Consider the following 22,951-nt stretch of genomic DNA (forward strand, 5'->3'; position numbering starts at 1 on the left):
GGTGACTTTCCCTGTAACTACAATACCATGGGAAATAGGAACAGGAGTGGGTCATTCAGCCCCTCGAGCCTGCTCTCCCATTCCAAAGGATCAGGGATTTGTCGATGACATGACAATTGATGGGAAAGTAGGTTGTAATAAAAAAAAATTAGAATTTTAAAAATGAATGGTTAAATTTGGCAGATTAGACTTTAACTTGGATTAGTGAGAGGTTACTCACCGTGGTTGGATGAATAGAAAGGCAAGTCATCGACTAAATGGGAAGAAAGATCAGTGAGCTTCATTGCAGAGGGATCTGGGTGTCCTAATGCATGGATTATAGGAACTAGTGTGTAATACAGGAAAAGGAATTTTGGCATTAATGGAATGTTGTGAAACTGAAAGCCATTCCACACACATTAATCATTGAACCATACATGTAACTCCATGATTTTATATCCCCAATCTCACCTTGCCCATGGCTCATGCACACAGTGGGCTAAATGCCCTCCATTAGTTTGGGATCATTTTCTGAAATAGAATTATTACTTTTAATCTTCAATACTTTGACACATGTATTTCACTGAAATGTGGAAGGCTGTATATAATGTTAAAATTGCGATGTGAGCAGTGACCCGGAATTCCCTCAGAGTGAGAATTGAACAGGAGACTGAGTGTTGTGATGCATCACCCTCTTTATTTCACAGTGAGAATACATTCCCAGCAGTTAGAAAAACACAGACAAACACTGACTCGAAGACAATGGCTTCTTCACTCCACACGAGAAGCCTGTGAATGAACGGCCTGTTAACAGGAATCATATTGGAATAGATCATTTCTTCAATCATACATTCAGTCAGTCTGTATGTGAGTGGGAGCTACCAGTGTGGGGCGAGGAGATCTGAAGCTGAATTTTATTCTATCATTTGACTCTGGATTCTGATTTCACATTGGGATTCTTTCCCCATTATAGGGACCAGTTTGAAGCTGCTTTATTCCCTCCTCCAGGCTCCACGCCACATCCCTCTTCCTCCTCTCACTGACCCCTCCTGGTTCTGACCCTCAATGCAAGCTCCCACTCTCCTGCCCCCTCCCCTCGTGCTGCAGAGTTCAACACGTGAAACCTCTGACCTCAGACACCACAGCACAAAGCTGACTGATTCTCATGTGTCACTAACTTTCAGATGAAGATGGACATCATTCCAAAAGGGTCACAACAATGAGTATTGATGGAATACAAATCCATTCCATGTAGGAATACTCCACAGGGCAGTTCCAGCACCAACCAACCTCAAACAACCAGGCTCTGTAATCCCTCCCACTGTCAATGAGCTCTGACCACATCAACGTGAAACATTCTGACCCAGCATGACTGAGATTAAACAGAAGTATAATCCATCACCAGGACCATCCCTGTCTCAGGCTGTACACAAATCATTCATTTCAAACAAGATTAGAGAAAAGAACATTTAATCCCTGCTTCCCAGTGAAGGACCCAGCTCCCCATCTACAATTGAATTTAACCCTCTGTACGTGCTGGAAGAAGTCTTTAAACTGATGTCACCAATGACCAAATGAATCTGAAACACTGAGCAATAATTTAGTTTTGAAGAGAAATCCTCACTATAAAGGATATTAAAGGGACAGTCAAGGCAACCAGAGCTGGAACCTGATGTCTGGTTAATGTGTGGCTGGAAGACCACATGGTTCCTCCATATGGGTTTGAGGGTGGGGGCAGAAACTGGGCAGATGGGATAGAATTTGGGGAAATGTAATGGTAGCCAAATGTGGAAAAAATATCCCAGTGGAATGTTTAGAATTGGTGAGTGACTGGAAAATGGTAGCATTCAGAATGACCTGGATGTCCTTCTACGACAAGCACAGAGCGTTAATGGACAGGTTCAGCAAGCTACTGGAGAAACAAACAGTATTTTATCCTTTATTACAAAGGGGGTGAAGAGTACAAAAATCTCACTTCAGTTGTAGCAGTGGATGACATCAGTAGTTTCACTCTCCGTACCCAAGAGTGAACTACAGTGAGTGCAATGACATCATTGGACAGATTACCCAATCGAGGGACAGTGTGGGAAAGTGGATTTGAAGGAGAAGATCAGCAATGATCTCATTGAATGGTGGACCTTCTTTTTTATGACCCGGGGGAAAGACAAGACAGTACAGCCCCCAGGACAGCTGAAAACCATTGTGCGGAGGTGAGAGTGGAGGGAAGTGTGGAGGGAGGGTGAATGATAGGTAGGAGGGGGAGGGGCTGCAGTTGGTGAGAGGTTGGGAAGGAGGATGGACAGAGTGGCAGGTGGGTGAGGGGTTTCAAAGGAATGTGTGTGAGGGGTTAGCATGGAGGTGGGTGAGGAAGGTAGAGGACCAGGGGAGTGGGAGAGAATGGTACTGGGGTGGAAGGGTATATTGTCAGGTAAGTGAGAGAACCTATGGGGTCTGACAAGAGATTGGTGGAGAGGAGGCATGTTGGTTTTGCTGGGATCAAAATGGAGTGGAATGGGATTAATGGATTTGCTGGGATTGTATGGAGGGTGGGGATATGCCAGGTCCAGATGGTTTCAGGATGGGGTGCGGGGCTACCTTGTCTGGACAGAGTCACTTCCACCTGGGTCACTTTGGGTGGGGTTTCAGGTTAGTGAGGCAGGGGCTGGGTGGGTGTTGGGTGGTGATGGGTGAATGTAGTTGGCTGTCAGTCCCAATCCCATTGGCAGGAGCAGGGGGTGCCTGTTCATGGGCAGCGTTCCGGTTAGTGGGGTTGGGCTGAATGGGGTGTGAAGGCTGGTGAAAGGGAGGGGCTGTTGTTTTGCTGGTAATGGGGTGGGGGGGAGGTGTCCCATTCCAATGGGGCTGCGGTCAGGGCGAAGGGGAGGAGTGGTCAGTGATGAGGGATCTGTAGAATCCTGGGGTTGGTGAGGAGGTGATGGAGTTTTGGGACCAGTTGGGTCATGGGTGTCAGGTGGAGGGGGTTTGTCCAGTCTGACATGGTCATGTCGGGGCTGTTGTCGGGTTGGGGGAATGGGGGAAGTGTGTCGGTGACAACGACTGTCTCCCAATCAGAATTCCGGGGCCAATGCAGAAAAACTTGGATAATTCCATTGATTGGAATCATTGGACTAAACAACCAATGGGAACAGTGACTGTAAATGGGGAACTAAGTACTCCCTTTTGATGTTAATGCAACTGAATTATTTTGAATGAAGAATAAATGCTTGTATTCTTGATTGGAAATACAATAACTGACTGCCAGTAGAGGGCAGTGTTTATAAACAGGACACCGGGATTTCTGAGATAGGACATTGGTGGAATTGATCAAATTCCCAAAGTGGGCACATGTCCATAATATGTCTAAGGAACAGTCACTACATTCTCTGGAAGTGAGGGAGAAGGGTATATCTTTCTATAGGTACGGAGACCAGAGTTATGCACAGTAGTCTAGGTTAATGCAATGTGTAGTTTGGGGAAGACAAAACAGTTTTAGAATTAAGCACATCTCACTGTTCAAAATGTACAAAGGTAACATAACCTTCTAGAAAAAATTCATTTCAATTCCTTTTCTAAAGCTATTTGTGTTAGTCCATTTTTCTTATACCAAAAGAAAAGAAATATCCCATTAAATATTCTCTTGTCTTTTTCCAATTCTTTCAGGAAATCAAGGATCAGTTCTTCACATTGTTTCCCATCAGTCATGTTGGGAATAGTCCTGCAACGGAATTAAGAATATAGACATTTAATTCTCATTCCTCGTGACAAAACCTGTCTGAATCAGAGTAGGTTACAGGGCAACAGCAACAGGAGTCAGGCTTTCAGCCCATTGGGAACCCTCCATCATTCCGTTCCATCATGGCGACAGGAACAGAATTGAAAAGCAATCAGAATGGACAGTCCCGTGGCCGATAAGGGGATACAGTTTTGGTGAGGAATTCTGAGAGTCGACATCAACTTCACGGCACTGTTCGAAACATTGCATGGCAGAGGGACAGGGAAATCTTGGTGCACCGATCTTTATTGAGAGAGTGAATAGCAAAGCAAACAGGGCCTTGAGTTTATAACGAGATGATTGATTCCCCAATCGAGGAAGTTTTGCTGAACCCCTATGAAATTCTGTTATGACCATTGTGGCCATTGATGATCACATTTTAGGGAATACATGAGTCTCCTTAAGAGGTTGCAGAGAGTCCTCACTAGAATGGTTCCGCAAAGGAGGATGAAGAAACTTGTAAGGAACAGGAGAATTGAATATGAATGTAATCCTTAAAAATCAAAAATGGACTGCAAAAGCTTCCATTGGTGATGATTTGGCTAAAACGGATGTGGGTCCATTCCAGACAGAGTTGGATGGATTTATTTTCAGGAATAGAGAAGTGGTCGAGGAGCTGAATCAATATGTTGTGTCTGTTTTCACTGAAGTGGTGGATCCAGTGACTGTGATGCCATTGAATGTCAGTGGGTGATGTTTACCTTCTGTCTTGTTGGAGATGGTCAGTGCCTGACAGTTATGTGGTGCAAACCAAATTGGTGCAGTTATGGACAGTGAGGAAGGTTGTCAACGGATACAGCAACAAATAGAGATCACTTGGAAAGATGGGCAATGAAATGGCATGTGGAGTTTAATCCAGACGATGATGTACTTTGGAAGGTCAAATGGAAGAATTCCAAATTATACAATAAATGGCAAGGATTGATCTGCAGAGGGATCTTGAGTCAAGTCCATAGCTCCCTGAAAGTGATAATGAAAGCATAACGGCATGTTAGCCTTCATCAGTCTGGGGCTTAAGAATAAATGTTGCAAAGTCGAGCTGCAGATTACAGGAAGGAAGTGAGGGCCTCGGACATGGTGCAAGAGAGATTTATCAAGATAAGGAGAGTTTGGGCACACTCGGATTGTTTTCACTAGAACATCAGAGGCTGAGGGATGAACTGATGGAAGTATATTAAATAATGAGAGGCATGGAGAGGGTGGATAGTCAGAGTCTTTATCCCAGGGTGGAAATCTCAAACACTAGTGGGCACAGGTTTGTGGTGAGAGGAGAATGTGCGAGGGGAGGTTTTATACACAGTGTGGTCAGTGCCTGGAATGTGCTACCCAGGGTGCTGGAAGATGTAGATATGGGAGTATAGTTTAAGAGACATTTAAGGGAACAGATGGATATAGACCTTGTGCAGGTAGTTAGGAATGGTCAGCACAGATATGTTGGGCTGAAGGGCCTGTTTCTGTGCTGCACTCTTGTATGTTCTATGTTCTCCATTCTAAATGTCACCTACCACCTGTTAGCCCAATCCCAGATATTGTCCAGGTCTTGCTGAATCTCTGGAGACAGAAGCAGAGTCAGTGATTCATGTTCAGTGGGACTCTTCTTCAGAGATTTATTTGGGCTGGTGTTCCTTAACACCTGAAAGGGACAGAAAAGATTTCTCAGGAGGGGTCAATTGAGATGAAGGATGAAATGAAACTGGTAACAGAGACAGCTTTGAGACGGCTTCAGTCAGTCCCATTGAAGAGGGAGGTGGTTAATGAGCATGTGCAGGTATGACTCCAACCAGTGGAAATTCTTCCCAGTTCCCATTGATTCCAGTTTTGCTGGAACTCCTTAATATCACATTTGTTCAGACACAGCCTCGATGACAAGGGCAGCCTCTCCCACCTCAGCCCCGGAAATCAGCTCCTTTGGAAATGTCTCCTCCCACCATCAACACACAAAGTTAACAACGTGTACCATCTACAAGATACACTGCAGTATCTCACTGAACCCTGTCCACCATCGACAAGGCACGGGTCAGGAGTGGAATAGACTACACACCACTTGCCTGTATAGGGAAGGCTGGACAATCACTCAGATTGTATTCCAACCAATCAGCTTGCTCCTTTGGCATCAACGTCCAAATCTGTGCTCTCTACTCTCTAGAAGGACTAAGGGCAGTGATTACATGAGAACACCACCTCCTGCAAGATCCCCTCCAAACCACACACAACCCTGACTTGAAAATATATCACCGTTCCTTCAGTGTCACTGGATCAAATACCTGGAACTCCCTTTCTGACAGCATTGTGGATGCCCAAGTACCCAAAGGATGCCAGCAGTTCGTGAACTCAGCTCACTGTCGCCATCTCCAGGGCAATTGGGGATAGGTCAAACCCAAATCTCATGAACGAGGAAGAAAATAAACCAACATCAGGATCTGGCCATTAGAGGGACCCACACTCCTGCCCTTTCTACTGACCCACCTCACCCACACCACATCCCCATGACAGTGTCCTGTGATCCTCTCCCTGGTATCACACACCTATCAGCCTGGGAGTCAGTGCTGATGCTAGGTCTCTCAGGTACAGTGCCATCAGCAGTCAGGAGCCAGCAGTGCTGACGGTCACTGAATGCAGCAAGCTTTCCCTGAGAGGGCTGATGTGGGTCTGTTATCAGCTCTCCAGTCAGTGGGCGAGACACTGATCACCTCCATTCAATTACCGCCTGTGAGCTACCGACTCACAATCGCATCTATTAGAACTACACCCTTTGGGATAAAGAATCCCTTAGCTGTATCCTTTCTGTTACAAAATCTGATTTACAAAGGGACATTTATTTGAAATCAAACAAAATTCCCACAGGACTCACTGTTTTCTTCCCGGGTTATAGAGAGTTTTCTGGGAACTGAGAGGGTGTTCCTCATGGGACTGACATCTCAAACTCTGACATCACCCTCTGTCCTTATAACGGGTACATTTTCACTTCCTCAGATATCAGACATCTCAAAGAAGTAAGATGTTTGGGGTTCTCCACTGAAGCTAAATAACAATTATGCTGTGTCTGCATTCAGAAAGGGAGATAAAATAATCTCTCAAAAATAACAGAAACCCAAGGGACTGGTGAGAATAGGGAGTTGGAGAAGATTAGTCTTAGTGAACAAATAGTATTGCACAAATTGATCGGATGAAATCTGACACAACTCTGGACCTGACTATCCATATCCCATCATATTGATAGAGTTGGCTAGTGAGATGTGGATGTATTGGGTTTTACTCTGAAATCTTCACAGTTTTATTAATTCTGGAAGACTGCCTGCTGAACTGTGGAAGCTCAGTCACTGAGCCTGATCAGACAGATATTGATACCGTTTGAAATAATATAGAGGGCATGGTTAGTAAGATTGTGGATGGCAGTAAAATTGGTGGTGTAGTGGACAGTGAAGAGGTTTATGTAAGATTGCAAAGAGTTATTGATCGATTGGGTCAATAGGCTGAGGAGTGGCGTATCGAGTTAATTTGGATAAATTATGCTGTTGCATTTTGGTAAAACAAGCAAAAGCAGGACTTAGATCATAGAACATAGAACATAGGACATTGCAGCGCAGTACAGGCCCTTCAGCCCTCGATGTTGCATCAGCCTGTGGAACCAATCTGAAGCCCATCTAACCCACACTATTCCATTCTCGTCCATATGCCTATCCAATTACCATTAAATACCGTTAAAGTTGGCGAGTCTACTACTGTTGCAGGCAGTGCTTTCCATGCCCCTACTACCCCCTGAGTCAAGAAACAACCTCTGACATCTGTCCTATGTCTGTCTCCCCTCAATTTAAAGCTATGTACCCTCATGCTAGCCATCATCATCTGAGGAAAAAGGCTCTCACTTTCTCTCTGTCGAAACCTCTGATTATCTTGTCCGTCTCAATTAAGTCACCTCTCAATCTTCTTCTCTCATGGAAAACAGCCTCAAGTCCCTCAGTCTTTCCTCGTAAGACCTCCCCTCCATACCAGGCAATATCCTAGTATATCCCCTCTGAACTCTTTCCAAAGCTTCCACATCCTTCCTATAACGCGGTGACCAGTGCTGTACGCAATACTCCAAATGGGGCCACAACAGCTTTGTACAGCTGCAGTATGATCTCATGGTTCTGAAATTCAAATTGATGAACAGATGAATAGGCAGAGAACAAAGGAATACTGACAGTGGAGAAGCAAAATGGTTTTAGTTTAGAAAGGCATCTCGTGGCAGCACAGTCTGGTGGGCTAAAGGGCATGTTCCTGTGCTGTACTTTTCTTGGTTCACTCCAAACTTGCGTCATTAACTGGGTAATATTCCCCTCTCGTCTGATGCTAGCCCAATTCTCTCTGTAGACAGAAGTACCCTCCACTGTGGAGATATCCTGGGATCCCGAGCACAGGCACCATATTTAAGGACCATCATGATCTGGACAAGCGCAGTCAGTCCCTGACTGCCCACTTCCATATATTTGGCATGGAATCAGACAAGGAGAAATCAGCACCTCACTTCATGGATAGCGACCTTGAGATCCTTGTGGATCGGGCAGAGCAGAGGAGGGACATCCTGTTCTCCTGGCACTGGCAAAGGAAGGCACAACACCTGACCTTGCCAGCCTGGTCAGTGGCAGCCACTGGGTTAGTGTAGAGGAAGGTCAATGACCTTTGCTGCTCCACCAGGTTAAATGCCACCCTCTTCTCATTGATCCTTCACACAGGGTGGTCAGGATCAGAGGTTCTGTATCTCTTCAATCTGAGGTGTGGACCATATGCTGCGCTGTGGATTCAGTCCTCACAAGACTGGAGAGATCATGTCATCAACACCCCTCCAGAATGTGTTCAGGTAGGGAATTCTGAGATGGTTCGGTGATCAGTGACAAATGGCCAAGTCAGAATGATGCATGAGTAGGAGAGAAATTTGGAGGTGAAAGTGAAGTGAATGGGTTCTGTTTATAAAATCATGAGAGGCATAGATATGGAAAATAGCCAAGGTTTTCTCCCCACAGTGGGGAGTCCAAAACTAGAGGGCATAGGTTGAAAGGTGAGAGGGGAAAGATTTAAAAGGGACCTGAGGGGCAACGTTTTCTTAGATGATGGTGTGTGCATGGAATGACCTGCCAGAGGAAGTGGTAGAATTGACTACAATTACAATATTTAAAAACATTTCCATGGGTACATGGATAGGAAAGGTTTAGCGGGACACGCAGGCAGATTGGACTAATTCAGTTTAGGACACCTGGTTGGCACTGACGAGTTGGACTGCAAGGCCTGTCTCCATGCTGTACAATTCTATTATGATATCACAGCTCATGTGACTCTCAGTAGTAAGGGTCATTGGGAGTGTTGGTATCAGGCACAAAATCAATTTGGCAAACAATATCCTTATAAGTTGTACATTAATGCAGTCTTGATGTGCCAGTGACCGAGAGGATGGACTTCACTGGTGGTAACAGCGACACTGTTCCAATGCAGTGCTGAGTCCTGGCTAGCACTGAGCTTCATGAATCTTGTTGCACCTGTCCAGCTGGGTAGTAGACCACATTTCTGACTGGCCATGTAAATAACGGTGAGGTTTGAAGGATTTACCAAAATGGTGAACTGATCATTAAAGAGTACCTGACCTCTGCATTGGCCCCAAGCATTTCTGAACCTCCTACAAACTGAATCAGGAGTTTGCATATTGAAGAGAAAGGCACAAGACACCTATGAATGTACAGTAAAAGAAATTGGTAAAGTGAGGGAATCAACCCAAGTTCAGAGCTCCTGAAACAAATTGCTTACACTGATTGTTTTTCTTTACCAGTGAATTCAGTGGAACCCTGACTTGTTCTGCTCAAAACACACCTTAATGAATGACTACATGCTATATTTGTGTACTCGTAACCAGCTGCACATTTTAGAATTTACTCTCTCAGAATCTTTATCAGGCAACTACCTTTAGCAAGGAAGCCCATTTACTGGCTGCTGTGCTGGGGAAGGAGTGCAGAGGGGAGGATATCTATCAGGATTGTAACAAGGTCAGCCAGATAGAGTTCAGAGAATAGGAGTTCCTTGATTGGACCAGATTAACATCCTCCAATTAGGGAGCCCTGGCTGACAGACAAGGACAAGAGTATCAGACATTCTCACACTCTGGGATGGTTCTGAGGAAGCTGGATCAGTATCAAAGGACTTTCCATGATTAAATAAAGGGTGACTTGGTGACGGGATACTGGCCTGTATGGAGTTGAGTGGTGACGAGAGCAAAGTGTGCTCCTGAAGAATTTTGCTTACAACAGGTGCCTTTGAGCTGTGGTAAGCATTTCTGGCATCATGCTGTTATTTGGCAAGTTTGATTTGTTCGATCTTGCCAATGACTGGACCCAGTATTGGAGAGAATGTGTCCTTGTTTTATTTTTAAATGGGCATATGACATTGGGACTGAGTTTTGGGAACACCACTTGAGTGAAGGCAATTGCAAAGCCTCACTCAGGACATATACTGAACAGAGAGCCACCAGGTCAGATCACATCAAAACCCCAAGACATAGACAAGTCTTGACCAAAGGGTTAAAATTTTCTTTATGATCCGGGCCAGCAAGCAATTGTAGTTACTTCCGGTATTAGGACTTGTGACAGCAAAAGTATCCCACTCGACCTAAATTGAATAAGGAAAATTATAGGTCAGTATCCAGGCGAGTGCACACCCTGGGAAGTCCACTCACATCTGGTTTAGAACAGTTACATTTTTTAACAACTTCCAAATTCGAAGGAATTAAAATAAACATGTAGTTAAATGTGCACCTGCTTCTAATGGAGGTTGAAACCAGCCTGGCCATTTCAGTGATCACAGATCGCAAAATTGACTCAGAACTTCAACACTTGTTTACTCAAGACCTCGGCTAGATTGAGGACCCACAGCACAGAACATTTACAGATTACCGATCCAACTTTGGTTGTGTCTCTTATAGGAGACACTCCTGAAGAAGGGCTTGTGCCCGAAACGTTGATTCTCCTGTTCCCTGGATGCTACCTGACCTGCGCTTTTCCAGCAACACATTTTCAGCTCTGTGTCACTTATAAGCTGGTTCAGGTACCGCTGATAGTGCTAAAAGGCTTGGGCCCAAGCTTGATGGGGCAAACCTTTTTGATTAGAAAATGGCTGCCTGAGTGAAGTTCTAATTAAATACCTAGAAGTTTTTCAGGAAGGTCTAGGGACTATCAAGGGATAGTTGGCCAGGAAGCAATTCCACGATCTTGGAAAGCTCGCCCACAGCCATTTGCCTTACGGGCAAAAGTCGAGGCAGAAATCAGGAGGCTGGAATGTGATGGAATCATCAGAGCGGTCCAGTTTGGGACATTGGCAGCACCAATCGGGCTGATTGTGAAACTAGATTGTGAAACTAGATGGGTTGGTTCACCTTTGTGGGGATTTTAAACAAATGGTAAACCACTTCTTGCGGCTGGATAAATACCCAATCCCTCACGCAGGTGGTTTATATGCAAAGCTGGCAGGAGCCAGTCCTTCACAAAGCTGGACATGAGCCACCTATACTTGCAATTGGAGTTAGATGAGCATTCCCAGAAGTATACTACAGTAAATACCCATTTGGGATTGTACCAGTATATGGGACTGCCATTTGGGTATTGTCAGCCTGTGTAACTTTTCAGCGGATGATGGAGAACATTTTCCACCATGGCACGCTAATAGCAGGGAAGACCAATACAGAACTCTTGGAGAACTTTAGCATATTCTTTAGACATTTCTCCCAGGTGGGTATACAGCTTAGAGTGGAGAAAAATGTGTGTTCAGGCACCCCCAAGTGACCTACTTGGGACACAGCTTTGACAAGACCAGGTGAAACCCATTGGAATGAGGGCGATCAAAGGTGCCCCGGCTCCCATGTCTGTATGGGAGCTTAGGTCCTTGCTTGAGCTGGTGAATTATTATGGAATGCTCGTGTATAACCGAGCCTCCTTCCCAGCACTTTGCATCAATTCTTAAAAAAGGGTTAGCTTGGAAATGAGCATGTAGCCAAGGCACAGTTTTCAGGGAAGTGAACAAACAGCTATCATCCCAAGTGAGATCTGCTATTGACATGTGATGCCTCCCCATATAGCAATCAGGCTCCCATTGGCTGGTAGGTGGCACAATGGAGAGCAACGCCCAATAGCGTACGCATCCAGGACACTGGCTAATGTAAGGCGTAAACATGCCCAGATAGAGAAGGGAGGTTTGATGGTCATACTTTGGAGTCAGGAAGTTCCACCAATACCTTTCTGGATGTAAATGTGTAATAAGAATAGACCCCAAAACCCCTTCTGGTCTCCTTAAAGAGGACAAGGCAGTGCCGGCCCTAGCTTCGGGCTCACTCCCATGGTGGGCTATGATACTAAGTGTGTATAATTACAAGTTGGAACACCATCAGGAAGGCCAAGTAACAAATGCAGATGCATTGAGCCACCTCCTAATGGCAGATACACCACTGGTGGTAGTACCACTGGAAGAGTCCGTCGTGGTTTGAAATGTTATGGACACACTTCACAGCTGATCATATCAGACTTTAGACACAGAAAAATCTGGTCCTGGCAGAACTAAAACAGCTGGTGGTGATGGGTGAAACCAAAGGACCATCACAACCAGATCTGAAACCTTTTTGGACCTGGAGGGACCAGATCACAGTAGACAATGGCGATTTGTTATGGGGAGCAAAGGTCACCACCAGATACTGGCTGAACTCCATCAGGGTCATCCAGGGGTTTTCAAAATGAAGATTTTGGCAAGAACTTACATCGGTTGGCCGGGATTAGATGCAGACATAACCACATTTGTGGGGCAGTGCCCAGAGTGCCAAAAAGGGCAACAATTACAACCAGCAGTTCCCCCACATTCTTGGGAATGGCCGGTAAATCCTGGACTCGGTTACACATTGATTCTGCAGGCTCCTTTCACAGGCTCAATGTTCTTAGTCATTGTAGGCGCCTACAAAAAGTGGATGGATGTGCATAGAGTACATTCATCAAACATGGGGACGACAATAGAAAAGCTGCATCTTTTGCACGACACGCCCTCCCAGTACTGTTGGTCACAGATAAAGGGCCATCAGTTACCAGCAGAGAATTGGAGAATTGCTTAAAGTCAAATGGCATTTTACATAATGACAGCTCCACACCATCCACCATCCAATAGTGTGGCAGAAAGAACAGTACAAGCTTTGAAGACATGCTTAACGAACAGCCAATGGCTTCATTAGATACCAAACTGTATTGGCTCCTATTTGAGTACAGGACCACCCCGCTTACAACTATAGGGATATATCCAACAGAGTTACTAATGGGGAGAAGATGCCACACCAGGTTAAACCTGATCTTCCCAGACCTGCTTGGGGTGGGGTGGGGTTGGGGGGTTGGTGGGGGTGGGGGTATGTCAGTGGCATTGAGAATGTCAATGCCGGACACAAGACACTGGTGAACGAAAGACACTTTACTTCAGGGGACAATGTTTAGTGTAGGAACCACAGGATGAGCCCTGAATGGGTAAGAGGCATGGTCAGTGCAAGGTCAGGTCCAGTGATGTATAATGTTCATGTTGGTCCGACATTCCTGAACAAGCACATGGTCCACATGAAAGCTGCAAACGCGCAAACAGTGCGGAATCCAAACTGACCCGAGAAACCAGACACATCAGAAGGGCTGACAGAAGCCGTGGGTTGTCCCTGTCCATCAAGCGATGAAGAGACCTCGGAATCTGAGATGGACATGGCGGGTGTCACCACCTTGATGCCATTGTCACCTGAAGATCAGAATGAACGTCTTCAGAGATGCTCCAGGGGTAAGAGGCAAGTTACTGCCAATCACAAGCTGCCCCTCTCAGGGGCAGTGTTAAAGGAACCTGACCCGATGCTCAAACACCCCAGGAGCAGCTACAAAAGAAAAAGGCCAGGCCTCTGGTCTCGGATTCAGAGAGGGCAGGATGCAGTGATTGTAATGAGGTCAGCCAGGTAGACCTCATATGAGTTATGCAATATACGTGCGGCATGGTGGCTCAGTGGTTAGCACTGCAGCCTCACAGCACCAGGGATCCGGGTTCGATTCCAGCCTCGGGTGACTGTCTGTATGAGTTTGCACATTCTCCCCGTGTCTGCGTGGGTTTCCCCCCACAATCCAAAGATATGCAGGTCAGGTGAATTGACCATGCTAAATTACACCATAGTGTTAGGTGCTTTAGTCAGAGGGAAATGGGTCTGGGTGGGTTACTCTTCGGAGGGGCAGTGTGGACTGGTTGGGCCGAAGGGCCTGTTTTCACTCTGTCGGGAATCTAATCAATTAAAAGTAGGGTCTTTTGTGATGTTGTACAACAGGGTCACACAACGGTTCAGATACATAATTCCTTGAAGTTGGCATCAAATGTAGACAGAGTGGTTAAGAAGGCGTTGAGCACACTTGCCTTCATTGCTCAGCTGTTTGAGTATCAGAGTTGGGACACTGTGTTGAGGTTGTACAGGAGATTGGTGAGGCCTCTTCTGGAGTAATGTGTCCAGTTCTGGTCACTCTGTTATAGGATGGGCATTATTAAAGCTGGAGAGAAGTTTCAGAAGAGATTACCGAGGATGTTTCCGGGAATGAAGGATTTGAGCGAAAAGGAGAGGTTGGATAGGCTGGGATGTCTTTCACTGGAGCAGAGGAGGTTGAAGGGTGACCTTACAGAGGTTTATAAAATCGTGAGGGATATAAATATGGTGAATGGCAGGTGTCTCTTCCCTCAATTGGGGAATTAAGACAAGGGGGAATATGTTGAAGGCAAAAGGAGAAAGATTTAAAAAAGACATGAGGTGCAACTTTTCTACACAGACTGATTTGTGTGTGGAATGAACATCCAAAGAAAGTGGTGAGTATGGGTACAGGTACAATGTTTAAGGGACATTTGGATAAGAACTTGAATAAGAAATGTTTGGAGGGATATGGGCCAAGCCCAAGCAGGTGGAACGAGTTTAGTGTGGGATTATGGTCAGCATGGACTGGTTGGACCGAACAGTCTGTTCCCGTGCTGTGTGACTCTATGACTTGACCATAACAGCATCAATAGGAATGGGAATATTGTGGGAATATTTCATTAAAGTGGATGAGCTGCCATTACCGAGAAGGGTGAAGCTGACTAAAGGGACTGCTTCAAAGACCCTTTGTTCAAATGAAGTGAAAGTGTTCTGTGAAAAATGTGAACCATGCTGCAGATGAGAATTTCAGAACCCAGGAGCCAGCTCTGTGTGAACTGGAGTAATGTGAATGTGGAGGACTGGCTGTGTTCTCAGGAGGTGGAGCTGCAGATTGTGAGATATGAACCACTCTACAACACCATTCATATTGACCAATGTCCCAGTGTAACTGGATGGACCTGTTAATCTCAGCCTTACCCTGACAAGAATGATTTGGAGATGCCGGTGTTGGACTGGGGTGTACAAAGTTACAAATCACACAACACCAGGGTATAGTCCCACTGGTTTAATTGGAAGCACTAGCTTTCGGAGCACCGCTCCTTCATCAGGTGATTGTGGAGTACACAATTGTCAGACACAGAATTTACAGCAAAAGTTAACAGTGTGATGTAACTGAAATTATATATGGAAAAATACCGTGATTGTTTGTTAAGTCTCTCATCTGTTAGAATGACCATGATAGTTTCACTTCTTTCATATGTAAATCACAATTTTTTTTTAAATAGTTACATTCTCAGGTTAACTGTAACAATTGGTGTCAGCCCAGATAAGATGTTGAGATATTGTGGTCCCTGTCTGTGTCGTCATGTGATTCTATCTTAAAAAGTGAGCTAACAGAGTCTTACATGGATTCATGCAGTTTTTGAGCAAAGTACAATGTAACTCTGCAAGTACAAATTCACCCCCAAACGTGTATGTGTGCATGTGTGTGTGTGTGTCTGTGTGTATACAAAGTGGTCTAAGTCTGTGAGAGAGTGCATGTGTGAGTGTGGGAGTGTGTGTGTGTCTGTGTGTGTCTTCACCTGATGAAGGAGCGGTGCTCCGAAAGCTAGTGCTTCCAATTAAACCTGTTGGACTATAAACTGGTGTTGTGTGATTTGTAACGTTGTACACCCCACACTGGAATGATGGTGACATAAAGTCATAGAGTTGTAGAGATACACAGCATGGAAACAGACCCTTCGGTCCAACCCATCCGTTCCGACCAGATATCCCAACCCAATCTTGTCCCACCTGCCAGCACCCGGCCCATATCCCTCCAAACCCTTCCTATTCATATACCCATCCAAATACCTCTTAAATGTTGCAATTGTACCAGCCTCCACCACTTCCTCTGCCAGATCATTCCAAATACATACCACCCTCTGTGCCAAAAAGTTGCCCCTCTGGTCTCTTTTACATCATTCCTGAAGAAGGGCCTGTGCCCGAAACGTCGAATCTCCTGTTCCCTGGATGCTGCCTGACCTGCTGTGCTGTTCCAGCAATAAAGTTTCAACTCTTTTACATCATTCCCCTCTCACCCTAAACCTATGTTCTCAAGTTCAGGACTCCCCGACTCCAGGGAAAAGACTTTGTCTATTTATCCTATCCATGCCCCTCATGATTTTGTAAACCTCTATAAGGTCACCTCTCAGCCTCCGACGCTTCAGGGAAAACAGCCCCAGCCTGTTCAGCCTCTCCCTTTCGCTCAAATCCTCCAACCCTGGCAACATCCTTGTAAATCTTTTCTGAATCATTTCAAGTTTCACAACATCTTTCCGATAGGAAGGAGACCAGAATTGCATGCAATATTCCAACAGTGGCCTAACCAATGTCCTGTACAGCCGCAATATGACCTCCCAACTCCTCTACTCAATACTCTGACCAATAAAGGAAAGCATACCAAACGCCTTCTTCACTATCCTATCTACCTGCGACTCTTCTTTCAAGGTCTCTTTGTTCAGCAACACTCCCCAGGACCGTACCATTAAGTGGATAAGTCCTGCTAAGATTTGCTTTCCCAAAATGCAGCACCCTTGTGGGCGGCACGGTGGCACTGTGGTTAGCACTGCTGCCTCACAGCGCCAGAGACCCGGGTTCATTTCCCGCCTCAGGCGACTGACTGTGTGGAGTTTGCACGTTCTCCCCGTGTCTGCGTGGGTTTCCTCCGGGTGCTCCGGTTTCCTCCCACAGTCCAAAGATGTGCAGGTCAGGTGAATTGGCTATGCTAAATTGCCCGTAGTGTTAGGTAAGGGGTAAATGTATGGGTGGGTTGCGCTTCGGCGGGTCGGTGTGGACTTGTTGGGCCGAAGGGCCTGTTTCCACACTGTAATGTAATCTAATGTAATCTCACATTTATCTGAATTAAACTCCATGTGCTACTTCTCAGCCCATTGGCCCATCTGCTGCAGATCCTGTTGTAATCTGAGGTAACCCTCTTCGCTGTCCACTACACCTCCAATTTTGGAGTCATCTGCAAACTTACTAACGTACCTCTTATGCTCGCATCCAAATCATTTATATAAATGACAAAAAGTAGAGGACCCAGCACTGATCCTTGTAGCACTCCACTGGTCAGAGGCCTCCATCTGAAAAACAACCCTCCGCCACTACCCTCTGTCTTCTACCTTTGAGCCAGTTCTGTATCCAAATGGCTAGTTCTCCCTGTATTCCGTGAGATCGAACCTTGCTAATTAGTCTCCCATGGGGAACCTTGTCGACTGCCTTACTGAAGTCCATAAAGATCACATCTACTGTTCTGCCCTCATCAACCTCTTTGTTACTTCCTCAAAAACTCAATCAGGTTTGTGAGACATGATTTCCAATACAAGAAGCCATGTTGACTATCCCTAATCAGTCTTTGCCTTTCCAAATACATGTACATCCTGTCCCTCAGGATTCCCTCCAACAACTTCCCACCACCGACGGCCGGCTCGCTGGTCTATAGTTCCCTGGCTTGTCCTTACTGCCCTTCTTAAACAGTGGCACCACGTTTGCCAACCTCCAGTCTTCTGGCACCTCACCTGTGTCTGTTGATGATACAAATATCTCAGCAAGAGGCCCAACAATCACTTCTCTCGCTTCTCACAGAGTTCTAGGGTACACCTGATCAGGTCCTGGGGATTTATGCACCTTTACCCGTTTCAAGACATCCAGCACTTCCTCCTCTGCAATATAGACAGTTTGCAAGATGTCACCATCTATTTCCCTACAATCCATACCTTCCATAACCTTTTCCACTGTAAATACTGATGCAAAATACTCATTTAGTTTCTCCCCCTTTTTCAGCAGCTCCACACAAAGGCTGCCTTGCTGATCTTTGAGGGGCCCTATTCTCTCCCTCGTTGCCCTTTTGTCCTGTATGTATTTGCAAAAACTCTTTGGATTCTCCTTAATTCCATTTGCCAAAGCTTTCTCATGTCTCCTTTTTTCCCTCCTAATTTCCCTCTTAAGTACACTCCTACTTCCTTTATACTCTTCTAAGGATTCACTTGATCTATCCTGTCTATACCTGACATATGCTTCCTTCTTTTTCTTAACCAAACACTCAGTTTCTTTAGTCATCCAGCATTCCCTATACCAACCAGTCTTCCCTTTCACCCGAACAGGAATATACATAAAGAAACATTAATCACAATATTGGAACATCAAAACTCACCTCACAAAGAACTGACCCGAAAATAACGATCTTTGTTTAATTGTTTGATCTGTAGGTGTGGGCGGACTGTTAACTTCAGGAACGATGGCCACACCTACATTGAATCTCTGTGGAAATGTTCCATTTACCAAGCGTCCCACAAGAAACCAAGGTGCAGTGATAGGAACTATTGTTTCTGTAGATAGAGAAAAACCCTGTTATAACATTTTACTCGGTGATCATCTGTGGTGCCACTGACAGTGAGTCAGAGGTTACAGGTGAGGGGTCAGGGTGACATTGCTGAAGTGGGGCAGACACTGATGTGACAGATTGAATAATAGCCTCACAGAGTGACACAGCGCTGGGGGAGGGGACTCCTGTGCTGGCTGTTTGGTTGACGTAACCAGCTCATTACACTGACCTGCTCTCTTTCCAAACATCCACATCTTGTCTCTCATTATTTAGATGTTCATCTTTGAATGCTGTGATTGAAGTGACTTCTTGCACTATTCCAGGCAGTGAATTCCACATCATACGTGGACACAAACATACAAACGGAGAGCAGGAGAAGTTATTCAACCCCTCACACCTGAACCACTGATCCCACAGGATTTCCTTCTCTTTTGCAAATTTGACAATTTTTAATTAGGTTTCTTCCTTGCGATTCTAATTGTTAATTGCGAAGCTTCAGGCACAATCTCCTAAATATTGAGCACTGTGTCTTTGACTGTGTTGTACTCTGCAGTTCTACTCCGCTTGTCCCTCTGACAATCTGACACACACAGTCAGAGCTGTACCTGCCAAAACACACTGTCCTGTTCAGGTCGAGACCTCTCGAAGCCACATCCTCTATTCAACAACCTTTTCAGATGAGGCACAAGACCTTTTGACTCCATTGTCAGTAAATGTAAGGATTCTGTGTAGATTCTTGGTTTAAGGAAATCCCTGATTGGAACCAGAATCATCCTCCAAGCTCCTCCCTCCTTCTTTCTTCATTTTCCCACTGAAGCTTTTCTTTCGCTCCTCCAGTTCTCAGAGTTCCTGGCTCTTTAGAATTCAAGTTATCTTTCTTTCAGATTCCTTGGTTTCACCTTGCCTCCATTTAATTTTTCTTATCTTTTCCTCCCATTCTATTTCAACTTTCTCTGAACTCTCTTTCCCTTATTTCTGTTCTTCTCCAAACTGAAGGCCTGTCATTTCTATCTCTAGCTGTGTTACTTTCACCTGTGACATCATACTTTCATTTTCCTTTCTTCAACTGGGGGGACGTCATGGTCTCATGGTATTATTGCTCATGTATTAATCCAGAGAGCTCGGTAATGTCCTACGGACGCTGGTTCAGATCCAGTCAGGGTAGAATTTGAGTTCAAAGGTGAACAAAAATCTGGCATTAAGTATCCACTGCTAGCCATGTAACCATTATTGGGGATAAAACACCATTCTGGTTCAGTAACACCCCTTTGGAGACAGAAACTGCTGCCCTTGCCTGGACTGGTCTATATGTGACACCAAACGTGCAGAAAAGTGGTTGACTTTTAACAGCCGTCTAGACAGGGAGGGATGGGTAATAAAGGCTGGTGTAGCCAGCAATGCCAACACCCCAGGAATGAATGAAACACATTCACATTGTTGGATCATTACTTGAACAATCTCATCTGCATGAGATCCTACTTTGCATTGTACCTTCCATTTATCTGATAATTCTCCAGTTTTAATTTTGATCAAATAACCCACTGTTATTACTTTAACTCCCACAAAGCTGTCAGCAACATTAAAATGTGCAACAAACATCACCACAATGCTGCTGTTTTAGGTCCCGAGGCACCGCCAAGTTGTGACTTTAAAAAAAAAGACATAGATCTTTCTTAAATGCAGTAATTTAAAAAATTCCGCCACAAATCAAAATATGATGATCCCAGCTGATGGTATTACAGCCCAAATCAGATCCCAGATGGGCCTGTGGCTGGATCGATCATATTGTGAATTGTTCTTAGTTCAGAGAGAGACCAGTCACAAAAACCACAAGCACTCAAACGTGCAGATTGCTTTGAACAGTAAAGCAGGCAATGTTTATAAGGAGTGAAAATAAAACAGATTGAAGTGAATTATTTTCATAGAGCGTACATTTAAAGATTTCAAAACACACCCCAAAAGTATTTGAATTCCAAAAACACCTTTGACATTCTCTATCATCCCCTACAGAGCTTCAGCAAACTTTAGTTTCTCTTTCTGTCTTGAGCAACTGTTTTACACATCTGCCATCAGCGAAGAACACTGCAGAAAATCCCCAAATAGAAGCTAAATCATAAGACCATAAACCAATCCCATGTTTTCCCAAATGACAGGGGTTTTGGCCCACCAACAAAATCCATCCTTGATCTTCTAAGTGAGAGCACAATACACATCTGTTTCCCCTGTTGACACATAAAAGTTTCCCAATGTGACCAAAAACCCATTTGTGCAGAAATTGAATTCGATGCTGAAAGGGGAGAATGTGCTGAGCTATGAGGAGAAGGTGGAGAAGTGGCATTTTGTGAGTGGTCCTTCAGATTGCTGGCACAGGCGTGATGGGCTGAATGGCCTCTTACAATGTAGTAAACAGGTTTTCCCTCTGCTCGATTTCCCCAGCGTGAAATAGATCACATTGTGAGAGGCAGAACAAAGAAATTATGTTTTAAACTTTGGTTCACAACAGCTGTTTCAAGAAAGAATTAGACCTTCCCTAAATGGCGAAATAATCGATTTGCAGTGTTTACAATGCTGAGATTACTTTTGTCATCTTTAGAAGGAGAGCCCAGAGACCACAAGGAGACTGTTCACAAGACAAATACCGTACCAACAGGACAGCAGTATAGTTTTGGACAGTGTCCAAGCCATCAGAGCTGGAAAGAGGACTTCAGCTGTTTTAATTGTCTTAAAACGTTCAATGTTTAAAGAGAAGTCAGTGAGTGAGGCTGTTTGTGGGTCTTTGGGAGAGATGGAGGGGATAGCAGATGGTGAATGTGCAGTGTGTCACCTTCCATAAGGAATCCAACAGTGGGCTTCATGCCTGGCAGGGAGCCTTTATTTGTGTGAGGACAATTCAGCGATCATGGCTGAAGTCAGACAGTGAGATTGAAATCCCACTCCCACCACAAGGGGGAAACCTTCCCAGATTCTGGGACCATAAAGCCAAGTATCAAAAGAGGGTGACACTTTGACAAAATAGCAGCATGTGACCAAGGGATCCCCAGGGATTGACAATTGTGGAATGTTTTGTCAATGTGTTTGTCGATGTAGAAAGTATTAAGCAAGAAATGTGAAAGAGTGAACAGTCACTATATTCTGTTGTTACAATGATGGGATATCTGATATACCTTCAGTATTGCCAAAACGTGAATAATTGAACAGTTTGTCCAGACCGAGCTCCACGACTTGCTCCAAATCCGTTCCATGAACCTCTGTCTCAACCCATTGTGCGTTTACGTATGTCACCTCATCATAATTCTGAAATGAGAGTAAAAAATGTCACTGTATGGTATAAACTGAACTCCCACCAAAGTACATCAATGCTGAGAGAACTGTCCCAAGTGTCCAGGTGTGGAAGAGCCTTCATGTTCTGGACGGACTGAGTCTGAAACTGAGTTTGGAGTTTTTAATGGGATTCCTGACAGCAGCACTTCCTGATTCATTCCCTTTCTCTCTCACTATTTCATCTTTCGAGTTATCCTGTATGACTCACATGCTCTGTCCCTTTGGGTTCTCAATAACAACATTGAGATAATGTTATTGAAATGCTTCTACATTGAGCCAATGTTAATGCCCACATGTCCCGGTGTTGTGCATCTCTCTGTCTGTTTTAACACATTATTTAAACAGAGAAATTCTTTGAGGTATGAGGAATGATCACCAAATGGGATTTATCACAAGGGTATTAATCCAGAGACCCAGGTCATGTTCTGGGGACCTGGACTGAACCCCAGCAGGGCAGATGATAGAATTTGAATTCATTGAAACAAATATGTGGAATTAAGGGGCAATCCAGGGTTGGGGTTGAGGGGATTCCACTCACAACCAGACTTGGCCTCTTCCACATTGAACACAGAGACCTTCAGCCTGTGATCAGCTGCCTTTCAGAAACAGGGTTAGATTGAGTGAAGACAGGAGCAGTAGGAGAGCTCCCTGACTCTACAGTCCTTGTGTTGTCCCCCACCAGCCCCCTCTCTGTGAGCACACTGACCCCTCCCTTCACCTGCTGCTGGAGATGGAAGCCCTGATATTCTTCTTACTGCACAAGCTGGCAGTGGGAGCCAGGCGGGCGATGGCAGCTCATGTAGAAAGTGTTAATGAGGCCCGAGGAGTAATTTCAGTCCAGCCTCATGGTTCAGGGTTGGGATGTGCACTGTCAGTGCACTGCAGGTTAGGGACTAAAAACAACATGGAATAATTTCCACTGGTACAAACACAACAGAATAGAGGAAACTCTCAGCTGTACTGACCGTGTCCTGGGTGACTTGATTTGGCCCGACACAGTCAATAACCTCACAGAGGTCGATCACCTCCTGCTCTGGATCCCGTGCAGCAATCTGATGTCCAAAGAGGACAGACACAGTTAAGAAGATTCTCAGCATCATGG

The 22,951-nt window shown here is 45.0% G+C and overlaps 1 protein-coding gene across 1 annotated transcript; it reads right to left on the minus strand.

The window, feature by feature from the left end:
• Positions 1-662: 662 nt before the first annotated feature.
• Positions 663-22,951, minus strand: LOC148151310 (uncharacterized). Its single transcript, XM_087976320.1, has 4 exons — positions 22,815-22,951; positions 21,693-21,822; positions 18,358-18,532; positions 663-3,694 (listed from the first exon to the last, which is right to left on the minus strand). Exons 1-4 carry the CDS (start codon positions 22,947-22,949, stop codon positions 3,532-3,534), a joined length of 603 nt encoding a protein of 200 aa, XP_087832446.1. The 5' UTR covers positions 22,950-22,951; the 3' UTR covers positions 663-3,531.

This window comes from Chiloscyllium plagiosum, unplaced genomic scaffold (genome assembly GCF_037043375.1).
Source record: "Chiloscyllium plagiosum isolate Xiang-an unplaced genomic scaffold, Cpla_swu_hap1 HiC_scaffold_3, whole genome shotgun sequence".
NCBI classification, from domain to species: domain Eukaryota; kingdom Metazoa; phylum Chordata; class Chondrichthyes; order Orectolobiformes; family Hemiscylliidae; genus Chiloscyllium; species Chiloscyllium plagiosum.